This window comes from Manacus candei, unplaced genomic scaffold (genome assembly GCF_025592945.1).
Source record: "Manacus candei isolate 608988 ecotype Guabito, Panama unplaced genomic scaffold, ASM2559294v1 h1tg000023l, whole genome shotgun sequence".
Lineage (NCBI taxonomy): Eukaryota > Metazoa > Chordata > Aves > Passeriformes > Pipridae > Manacus > Manacus candei.
In genome coordinates this window covers 4,243,208-4,255,018 of record NW_026138071.1, presented here as the reverse complement: position 1 = coordinate 4,255,018, position 11,811 = coordinate 4,243,208, and the positions used below count along the sequence as shown (strand labels likewise).

Genomic DNA, 11,811 nt, shown 5'->3' with positions numbered 1-11,811 from the left:
CATCCATCTTCCCTTTGAAGCACTTATCAATCACAAAAGGAGTTCCCCTCCTGCATTTTGTAAAATTGTTTGGGGAAATCTATGTATGTGATTGCTTCATCCAGGCTGCATGTTAAATTTTCTTCACATCATGTCTACAGTCCCCTTATTGGTCAGACTGGGAAGACACCCAGAACATGCTCTATCTCCCTCTGTCCCGTGCATTTGGATTTTCTTCCTGTGGAAATTAGACTAAGAGTAAAAGCAAGCTGGGAAGAGAAGCAGAGCAGGCAGGAGAGAGCAGAAGATGGTATGAATATGGTCTTCCTCCAATGGGGAGTTGATTATGGCTGAGGACTCCAGTGCCCCAGTGTTTATACACAGTCTGTATAAGCCAGCTCCTCTTTATTAATATTTGCTGACTTTGCTGACATTTTTAAAGCACTGTCAGGTTTGGAGTTTCCACCTCTTCCCATTACACGGTGATAGCCATATGTTAAACTGATTGGTTTGTTGTTCCTATGTTTTCCCTGAAGTCTTGTCTAAAAATTGGAATGTCATATGGCACTTTCTATTCCTCCAGAACTGAGTTCACTCCAAACCATAAATTACAAAGCACATTTCATAGTTTGGCGATTTCAAACCCAAGTTCCTTTTGAACCCTGGGGTGAGAAACACAATGTCCTGGCAGGCAGGTACTGTACAGTTTGCTGACTGGCTCCAAAACCACAAATATTCAGTTTTGTGAACATGTTTCTTCTGACCATGCCCCTAAAAAAGGTTTCGTTGTGGCAATCACCCCAAATCTGTCAAAAAGAACTGTGGTGGGAAAAAAGTACTTAGTTGTCTCCTCTGGTTTCCTTGCATGCTTCTGTTATATCTCTGTTTGTGTCTAGTTCCTCACATTCTCTGGCAGATCTCCGGTTCTTGATGTGTTTGGAAAAGTTTTTATGCTTCAAAATATTTTTTTGACCTGCTTTATTACAGTTTTCAATTTAACTTGCCAGAGCTTATGCTATTCCTATTGGACAGAAGCAGAACAGTGTTCCACAAGTGAATGCACATGTGGCATTCACAAAAAGGCTGGGGTATTTGCAGTGGGTATCTAAAAGTTTGACCTTGAGGTACTTTGATGTTTGTTAAAGGCAAAGGAGTTTGCCAAAGAGTGGATAGAGAAAAAAGGACTTAGTGAAATGTAGTATTGGTGTTTCTACCATCTTTCATTCTCAATATATTCCTAGAGCATTGTCTTTTAAATATGTTTATAAGAGAAATACAGACTGGATGATAGCTGCAGCAAGCTTATTAGCACAAATTATTATTTCACAGTAGTCTAACAACTAGTACTGTGGAGCCCTACGGCACCAGGTATTGCACAAACTTAAAGAGAAAGTGAGTCCCTGCCCCAAACAGCGAAATGATTCTGTCCTCATAGCTTAGGACACTGCTGAAGACAAATGTTCAGTATTTATGTCCATACTATGGACATGTTAACAGGGAGACCAAAGCCAGCACAAACTTGCCTGCCATTCATCTGATCAGTGGGATCACATGGGATTCAGCCAACTCTAAGGTTGTGCCTGTGCCCCTGAAGTCTCCGTGAGCAAGGCACGTATGGTCCACGGGCTTTGCTGAATCAGGATGCTACTTTATAGAAAATGTATCTGCTAATAAACATACATTATGCTTGATTAAGCTTAGTGTTAAGATTAAGTGCCTTGTCTCCTCTTCTCATAGCTAAACTCCACCTGTGGTGAGAGTCATTTATCTTGAATTGCTGTAATGCAGTGTTTAAGTACGTCTTCTTGGCCACAAAGCAGTTTGCATGGTATTTCAGTGAGAGGCTTAAAATCCCATTCACATTTTTAATATACATTTCTCTCACATAAATTATCACAGCTTGGTTGGCAGGTCTTGCATGAGTAATAAGGTTGTTGGCACAAACACATACCACAGATCTATTAAGTAAAGGAAAAGCTTTTGTTTGTTCCTACATTTACATGAGATCTGTGAAGTTTAACTTGTACAAAACAGTTTAAGGTACTGGTGTTTTACTAGCAGGACACAACGAGCCATGAGATAACACATCCTCCTCAAAATGCACAGCACAGTACAGAAAAATCCCCATGCACCAGTTTGAAAATTAAACTCTTGCTATGCAAAATATCTTAGCAAAAGGCAGCTTTCATTGCTTATGTACACAGGCAGACTGCAGCCAAAAACTTGCTGTTATATGAAAGAGCCACGCTACTGAAAGAGAAATTAGCTGAATGCGCTTTTTACACGTGAAAGAAATGTGCTCTCTTTTGAGTAAATAATGACAGAGTCACATTTCAGTTCACTTTCTCTCATTCATAATTTTGGGAAGTCATGGCTGAGGGTATATAACACGTAACTCAGAATTCTGCAAAGTAAGTTCTTTGCTGAAGTCCTCATTGTAAGGTCTGAGCAACGTCTGTACTCAAACACCCTGCAGTGCAATTTTGCTCTATTGCTTTTTTTTAAGAACATGAGCTGGAGAACTTTGTCTCAATATCTCTTTTTAAAACATTTGGTGTTCTTGCAATGTAGGCCTGACCTGAAGTACTTCACACATGGTGGGAATCTTCCACTGCCTTTGTTTAGGGCTTTGAATCAAGTCTTCTGTAAACAGCAAAATGCAGGAATAACAATGTATTGTGAGGAAATAACTTTGGGATGTCCAGCCTTTAATACCAGTATGTGTCACCAATTTTGTGTTAGATTAGCAGAACATATCCTTTCATAACAGTGCAAGGTCACATTTGCCAAAAAAATGTTGTGTCGTTTACAGTCACGTTGAGAGGTTTGGATTGATTCTCTATCACAGACTTTGGACAAGGTAATGTATTAATTATTGTTCTTCTCAAACTGAACATAACTGTGTGTTTAACATAAACTGTGCATAGGTAAAGAAAATGATACGAAAATGTGAGAGGCAAACTTTGAAGCTTAAGTGCAAAGGGATTAAAATGTATCAATGCAATTTTTGCTAAATTTACAACGATATGAAAGAGAATTATCAGGAAACCAAGACAACTCTGCAGCTAAGGATCCCTTTAATGCACAGAAGAACATCTTCCCTGCTTGAGAGGCTGGCAGCAGCTCAGAAATGCAGGATCCAGTTGTTGGATGTCCCTGCATGCACCAAATAGAGACAGTTTGTCAATATAACTATGAAGATGTTCAAGAAAAGCTGGAGCAACATGAATGCAATAAGGAATGGCATTACTGATGCTGTCCATATTATTTGGGGGCTTTATGAAATCATCAGCCTAGGAATTGTTCCATCCAGGGGAATCATTCACATTTCAAACTTTGTCATTTTATGGACTTCCATTAAAAATCTTTAAATCCAAGCAATTTGCAATTGTTTTCTATTCATAATCATGAAGAATTCTATTATTTAAAAGTGTTTCAGAGACTGTGCATTATGTGAAATTTCTGCTTGATTGCCTTCCCTAAATTCAGTCTTCTAACACCTGATTCAACTTCTTCATGAAAAAAGATGAGACATGGAGAATCCTCTATGTCCTAATACTCAGGAAAAGGGAGAGAAGGTTAAAAGACCTTGAATTATTTAGCCTAGTAAAATGAAGGGGGCACGACTGCTTTCTTAAAAGTAATTGAGGTAAAATACCACTAAGAGGGAAGGGCTATTTAAGCAAAAGAACAAAATTGGCACAAGAACAATTTAGGCTGGAAATGTACATAAGGTTTACAAACATCAAATGAATGAGGTTTTAGAAATCTTCCTAATTAGAAGAGTACATGTAAACTCCCTATTACTCTGCATCTTGCTATGGTTAGGAATTTAATTGTGAAATCCAAGAACTCATTCCCAAAGATTTGGACTTGGTAATAGTAAGGGTCTTTCCCAAGATTCTGTATATTCTATCTGTCTCGTATTGGCCTCATAATCCACCAGCGTGCCTGTAACAAACGTGGACAGAGCCTTCCCAAATCTTCGTTCGCGAAGCCTAGCCATGATGATATATTCTATGTGTTTTAGGTAAAGAGCTTGGTTGCAAGAGGTTGTATTTTAATAAATGGACATTAAAGACACTTTTAACCAAACTCTTTCACACGTTGTACAAATATATCAAAGGTTATCACATTAAGACAGGCCCATTGCCCCTCTCTGGCTCACTTCCTCCCTCCGTAGCAAGGGGAATAAGGACAGCGGGGGACGGAAGAGCGGCGGGAGAGCTGCGCTCACTGAGGCCCGACCGCCTCAGCACAGCCACAGGCGTCAGGGACAGATCAGCTGACCAATCCGTGATCACCGCCGCCTTGATTGATGGTAAAACCAGCCAACCAGACAGCTACGGACAGGCCGCTGGACCAATAAAAGCGAAGGCACCTCGCCCGCTTCCCTTTGGGCTCTCGCGAGCTCTGCGGGCCGCCCCCGCCGCGGGGTGACTGCGCAGCCGCCATGTTGGTTGCTATGCTGCCCGCGTGAGGCGGGCAGGAGGGCGGGCGGCGATGAGGGGAGGAGGCTGCGGGTCCTCCCCTCTCCTCCCCCACCGCCGCTCGCTCATTCGCTCGCTCGCCGGCAGGGAAGGCGTCTCCGCAGCGCCCCGCCGTCCTTCCTCCTCCCCCCGGTCCCCTCTGCCTGCCGGCCGGGGCTGCGCGCGGGGTAGCTGCCGGTCCGTGCGAGGCGGCGCCGCGCCCCGTGAGGGAGAGCCCCGGCCCGCGCGGTCCCCCCGGCCGGTCGCTGCGAGGAGAGGGGGGAAGGAGAGGCCGGAGGGGGGGAGGGAATCTGCCGCCTTTCCCCCGAGGCTCCCCCGTCTCTTTCTCCCGCAGCTCTTCCCCCCACCCCCCCGCCCCGCTCCCGCTCCCGCTCCCTCGGCCCGGCCGCCGCAGTACGATGCGGCGCTCGCCGCTGCGGCGGGGCGCGGGGCGGCTGCTGTCGCTGCTCCCGGCGCTGCGGCTCCGGCGGGCGCTGCGGGGGAACTGAGAGGGGCGGCGAGCGGCGCCTCCGCTCCCGGTCCCGATCCCGGGGGGCGGGGAAGTGCGGGAGCTGCGCGTGCCCGAGTGTCTGCGGCGCGCGTGCCCGTGCGCGCGCCCGCGGAGGGTGGGGGGGGTCGCGCGGGGCGGCAGCGGCGCGAGCGCGCAGCCCCCGCGCCTCTTCCCTCCGCGCGCCCCGCTCCATCGGGAACCAGGACCTGGATGTTACATGAAGGTAACGGCGGCCGCCGCCGCGGTCCGAGCTCCGCGCGGGGGGAGCGGGGGGTGCCGCGAGCCGCGTCTCCTGTGCCGTGACCCCCCCTCGCCGCTCCCCCGCCCCGCAACTTTCGCGCTCAGGTCGCCGCGGGCGGAGAGCGGCTCTGCCGGGAGCCCTCTCGGTGGAGGGGGGGAGCGTGTGTGTGTGTGTGTGTGTGCCGTTCCATTCGGTTTCCCCCTCCGAAAAAGCCGAGAGCCCCGGCTCCCCTCTGGCGAAGGGGTGGTGGGGGTTATGCGGTGCTCGGGGTGGGGGCGTGGGGGGCTCGTGAACAGCCCCGGGGGGATCGAGCTGCGGGGGCAGGTCGGGGTCTCTCGGACGCGGTGAACTCTGCCCAGCGCATGAAACGGGTTTTTATTTTAGTGTGTTTAATATAAAACTTTGCGATCCTGTGCTTTCTAGGCACATGTGCGCGTTGCCCTGGTTATGGGCAGAGAAAATAGGTTTGAGTGCTGTCGTTGCATTCCTCTGGTACATTTTTAGTGCCTCTCTCGAGCAGAAGGCTTGTATAATCACTGTGTCTATATGCGACAGAGGCTTTCGGTGTACCTGATGATGGGTTAACTCGTGCATGCTGTTGCAGCACCGGCTGGGAGAGGAATAACGTCTTTTTTCTTTTAAAAACCTCCAAGAGCTAATTGCTAAAACTAGATAGCTGCCAGTGTACGTGAAATGTTCCCACCTCTGATCTATTCAAAGAATATACATCGCTCAGATGTAAAATACACGTGAATGAACTTTGTGCTGCCACTTATACCCTTCCAGGACGTCAGTGTGGCCAAGCTGTTACAATTTTTTTAACTGTGAGACAGAAAATATTTTCGTGATTTGTGTGTTACAGAAGTGCTAATGGCTCTCAGCTGAAGAATAATTGTTAGACTGCAGTGTGCACATACATTTGCTCACCCGTGGGGCATTTCTCTTGCCCTGAGCTAAACTCTGTGTTGAATGGTAAGGGGGTTTTGTGAGTGCACGTTTGCCTGCTTGTTTTGGCAAATAACTGCCCTGTAATGTTGGGAGCCACCAGCATGTTCACATGTATGCAGACATTTATGAACTCGTCACATTGTGAGTGTGCGTTGCAGGAACACAGGAATGAGTTGGATTAGAATTGATAAAACCATTTTTTTTATTAGGTATGTATATTGTAGGAAAGTTTTCCAGTTCATTGCTTAAACATAATATATTCAGTATTGTAATCTTATGGATGCCATTTTCTTGACAATGGATTTCTTGCTTCACTGACCTAAAAAGTTGTTTTTACATATTGGCATGACTCTGGCTTGCACCATGTTGATAAAATATGATTCTGGGTGATAAGCTTGCAAAAACGTGCACGTGTGTCAATATGTTTCCCGGGCAAGTTTATGCTTTATAAACTCAGAAATGTAACTGTTGATCTGATTTTTTTGGTATAATTCTGTTGTCATTACAGTTTTTGTGTATTTTTAGATTATGTGTATATTGTAGTTTTTAAAAGTCAGATTAAACATTGAAATACAAATACATTTTCCTTGTAAGCAGAAATGTATTAATATTTTGGTATGTTTTGGTATGTTTTCCTTACATTTGCAGTTAAGTTTGTTTGGAATCAGGTATACCTACTTAGAGTTTAGTTTGATGGTTACTTCTTTTTCAGCAAAATTTTCCATGAAATGTATTGTTTGTTGTCATGCTTTACAATTCTGTTGCCTTGTTAATGTCTAATTTAGGTTGTACACAGCAGTATTGATTGAACACACTTGCTAAAAATACTTTTGGGGTTGGGTACACTTGGACTGCAGCAGCACGAAAGTTCAGCCTATACTGTTTTCCTGTGACTAGAATTAATTTATGATTAGCAGCTATATTTGTAAAACATAAATAAGACCAAAATCCTGCAATCTTAGATGTAATGCTGCTGGCTCTGTGGAGTGCATTAGCTCTCTATTAATGAGCAGAGTTCATGTAGTACTATTTACCATTAGCATATTGGGAATATATGGTAGGTTAATGTCCAGGGTGTATCATTTTGGCTCAGATCCTGCAGTGGCCCCTGTTTGGGCAGAGGGATCCACCTACACAAAACTGGCTGCAGTAACTGGAGCTCAGATATTCATTCTGGCTCTGTAGGCACAGGGCCGATGTTTGTCATGGGCATTTGCTGTGTGTGAGTGTTTGGTTGTGTTTGTGTGGTGTGTCACAGAGGCTTCTGAGAATGCAAAGAGCTCCAGGGTTGGTGCCCAGAGTAGCAGCCTAGTACAGTAGTGTGTGACATAATTACTTTGTGATAAAGGGTTTTTTAAAAAAATGGCTTTACATTGTAACAGTGCTGCTGAAAGGTCCTGATCAGCACTCGGGGCTTCCATTTCACTAGGGTTATTATTTATAATGGGTTATTTTATGAATATTTTGTTGAATGCACGTGGGAGTTTTGTGCATTGGTTTATGCTCACATATGGAAAGTGAAATGAACACTCTCCAACTGTGTTCTGGAGAACTGAGTGGAAGTTACAAATTTGAATATACTGGAGGGGAGGATACTCAGGGTGGTTCACCCTTAAGCTCACCTGTCCTTGGGAAACAAAGCTTGCTTTTGGCAGTTTAGACTTTGGGCATAGTAAATGGGTTGAGTAAATGTCTTCTGAAAATTATGGTGGATTAAATATTCAGTTTTAACTTTTCAGCTGATCAGAACTTTCATTAAAATGAATAGTAGGCATATGCATGGTTTTTTGTTGTTGAAGTCACTGGTAGAGTATTTTTCTTAAATTCATGAGTAGCCCATTTCTGTGGTCTGTCTTCTTGAGTCTTCATCCTACCATTCTTCCTTGTCCCCCTGTCCCATCCCCCCCTCCTGTCTGGGTTTAAATTCGGTACAAGATCACATGAATCCTATGCCTTCACATCCTGTTTCTGTATCACCTCACTTCCATTCTCACCAGTTATAAAAATGGTCAAACAAGAGAATCTTTCAGCAGATGGTTGACTGGGGGTTTTTGTTTTGTTTTTTAAATACCACACTTTCACTCTGGTGCTGTCACTTCTCATAAAATGGCCAGACAAAATTCTCATGGGTTTTATTGTACTCCAGCCTAAACAACTGTAAAACTGTCGTGTATATCTATATAATATGGACTTGTTTGTGGTGGAGAGAAGGAACTATGAAGGCGGAAAAGAAAAGGGGGGGGAGAATGGCCTGAGCAGGAGATAAAACCCGAAGAGCTCAGCAGTGGCCTGGTAATATAACAGTAGGTCTTTGCTGTCTGAGCCAGCTGTTCATATATGCTTGTTTGGGAACAGAGGCTGGTTTTCCTTGAGGATTTCAAATCCACTGAAGAAGTACAAAAATAATTTTCTGTAGTCTTTTGAAAACCTTTAATTTCTAAAATTTTGATAAGTTTTCTCTGGTATGTCATGAATTATATATGCAGGTACCTACTTAAAATCTCCATCCTTATTTTGGAGAATTTCAGAATCATTAGAAAACTGTTGCTCTTTGTCACTTGCAGAATAAGTTTACAGCAGTTAATGTGTTCACAAAAGTTTTATTGATGTGTTGACATAACACAGTTAGATGTCCAGATATAGGTTACAAGCATATGGTGTTACAGCATCCTAGAGTGTGCTGGCTGTACACACAGTGTGCTGGTGCATGTCCCGGACTGTTCCAGCTGGGAGTCACTCAGTTTCTCAGGGAGATCACACAAGCATAACTAGGTGAATTTCTGTTTTAAGTGTGAGGATTGAACCATCTTCTCCTCTCTCAGTTTATGCACCTTCAAAAAAAGACTTGGTAGAGTGATGCAATGAGACCTCTCTTGGCAACTTTGTCTCACGCTGCAATTACTTCTTGGACAGGGTTAAGGTGGCTGTGGGATGAGAACTGCAGTTCCATTTGTGTGCTTCATGAGACTCTGCCGTCTCTACAGTTACATGAGGAAGGGGGAAATGGCCAATATCCTTTTAAAAACAAACAGTCTTTTAATTATGAGTACTTATGGTCTGTAATGAAGAATGCTCTGGGAAATACTTTCACTGATTGGGCAGTGAAGTGAACTCTTCATTGCCACTTAAGAGTTTTCAGGCCGTCCCTGAGGTTGAAGAGGAAGAAATTGATAATCCACTTCCTATGGCATGTGCATTCTCACATTGCCTTTCTGGCTATTTCTTATCTTTTTTTTCAGAGTAACTAGATTAGAGAATAACGACTGAATTATTCTGCATCACCAAAATCCCAAATCTTCAAATGAAAATCAAATGTAGTGCTGCTAAAGATTAACATTTTCATACTTGGATTTATTTTTTTTTTTAATTAGAATGGTGTGGATTAGATTGAAGTAGGATGTATTTTGTTCTCCTGTTAACCTGGGTTTTAGATTTTAAATTAAAAATAGCTAAATATCTGCTACTAAATGGTGAAAACCTTGTTCAAACTGGTGCTTTTTTTTTAGGATGATGTTCTAGTTTGGAGGCCTTAGTTCCAAGTCATTTTGCTATTTTGTTTGATAGTTTTCATAAACTAACAGAAAAAAATTAATTTAAATGTAAACTCTTTTTTGGTGTTTGCTAGGAGTAACAATTTAAATTGTTTTGGTTTTATGCTGTTAACTGTGCTTAGGTTAAACAAATGATCCTGGTTTTTTCCTCTAAAAGGATACTAACTTTTAAGACAGTTGAGTGTACTTTAGCTTTTCCTGGGTCCTTTGGACAGTTTATTGCATTTGTGTACCAACATCTCTCTGACCTACAAAAAAAAACCCAGAAAAGAAACAAACAAGTCCAAAACACCAAGCAAACCTCCAAACAATGTTTTCTGTTTGTTGCAAAGGACAGAAATGAGAAACAAATTATATCAATACTGCTCTGAAACTTAAGAGTCTATTGAGTGCAATGAAAGTTACATAAAAGATGTTTTCTTAGATGAGAAAACTATTCCTAGGTAAGTCTTATAATTTTATTTTTTTTATGGCATCAGTCAGATTTAAAACCAGAAATTGAAACTGTATCTGCAGCAGATCACTCTCCATGTAAACCAGAGCAGCAGCTGGTGAAAGAGCCTGCTGTGGCTCCTTTGTCTCAGAGATGTGCTGTCATACTTTGTCCTGGAGGAAGGTTAACAAGCGAGATTCCTGTGTTTTCTCAGAGGAAGGTGGTGTTTGCAAGAGTCAAGCAAGTCGATTTGATACCCTGCAAAGCTGTGTTTTTAAAAGAAGAGATTCAAGTGTGACATACCAGAGCTTGTGCTCTCTCTCATGTGCCAACAGAGTGGCAGTGCTGAAGAAACTTCATTGTTAGCTCAACCTTGAATAGAACTGGAAATGTTGTTGATTCCTCTGTCCTTCAGGTAGAGAAACTACCACCTGGTCAGTCAAAGCACATAGAAAATATACCTATTAATGGAAGAACAGTTATTACTGTTAATGCTCTCTGAAGTTCCAAGTTAGCACAGTTTTGTCTGGATGAACAGATAATTTCTTCATGGCTAAAATATGCTTTCCCATATATTTTCTTAAGCCATGTCAAATAGTTGTAAGTTGCAAAACATGTTAATTGTAATTAAAGCTCTTGCCATAACTTATTTGAACAAAAGAATAATCCAAAATGGGATGTATTTCTCTTGAAAGAAAAAGATGCTTCCCAGATTTTACAGCTGTGATTCAATGCTTTTGCTTAACAAGATGACAAAATAATTTAGAAGGAAAATCACATAGTAAAACTGGTTTTGTTTTGTTTCCGCTAACTTTGTCAGTGAATTCAGAGATGTTTTTTGGGAAAAAACCTGCAGTCTTCCCGTGAAAAATTGGCTTTGGACAGAGTTAAAATTAACATATGTCACTTTGCATTTGTCTGTCTTGATACTTGCAACAAGCTTTTCGTGTCATCTGAAAAAGTGAGAGATATTTTTGTCTTCTGATGTGTGAATGGGGTTAAAGATGACCAGTGCTGATGGCCAGCGATGTGTTGCATTGTAAGTTGTTTTTTCCCATACAGATTGTGTATGTGCACTGCATATGCCAGCTTTGTGTTGTGTCTCTAAAGTGCACAGAGACTCAGTACTGTTCTTAAAATGTTTTAATGAATTTATAAAGTGCCCCTGTTTAGAAAAGCTGTACTTTAGGAGAAGGGATGTGTATCAATTAGTTTGACTTACTAAAAATAAAATTTTATAGAACTTGGCATTTGAGTTTCAAATCTATGGCCTGTATCCTCCAAACTATGAGCTGCTATTAAGACTTCCCTTGGAAGAGACTCTTGCCTTTTTTTGGGAGGCAGGCTGTTGTTAGGATTGATGCTGCAGTCTGTTTTTAGTACTTGAGTGCAAATGAGGCTATGGGTGAGTCTTGGGAATCCTAATCTGCAAGTAATTCCCCACTTACTATGTTTTAGGCTTGTGTGTTGACTCTGTAAGAAGATACTGCCTCCTGTTAGCTCATCCAAATGCACCTGCTTTCCATGGAGCTGACCTCTTTAATATTTGGAACAATCTTTCCAGATGTAATGTCTGTGAAAAAGGGTTTTGAAAGGTTGAAATGTGTCTGCCACTAAAACTGAGGGGATGTATCTTGTTTAAGTTTGGATGGAGAAGAGGGGAAAGAGAAAAGGACGGC

The 11,811-nt window shown here is 42.6% G+C and overlaps 1 protein-coding gene across 3 annotated transcripts in view; it reads left to right on the top strand.

The window, feature by feature from the left end:
• Positions 1 to 4,422: 4,422 nt before the first annotated feature.
• PTPN4 (protein tyrosine phosphatase non-receptor type 4) overlaps positions 4,423 to 11,811 on the top strand; it is a 110,109-nt gene continuing 102,720 nt past the window's right edge. The window contains exon 1 of one of the 3 annotated variants that reach the window (XR_007904465.1): positions 4,423 to 5,182. Coding sequence is in view for 1 of the 3 variants with exons in the window: in XM_051787011.1 (XP_051642971.1) it covers positions 4,483 to 5,182 (700 nt within the window). In the remaining 2 variants the exon portion in view is untranslated. Of the gene's footprint in view, positions 5,183 to 5,499; positions 6,173 to 11,811 lie in introns of those variants that run through there. The other 2 variants (XM_051787011.1, XM_051787012.1) reach the window with 2 other exon arrangements.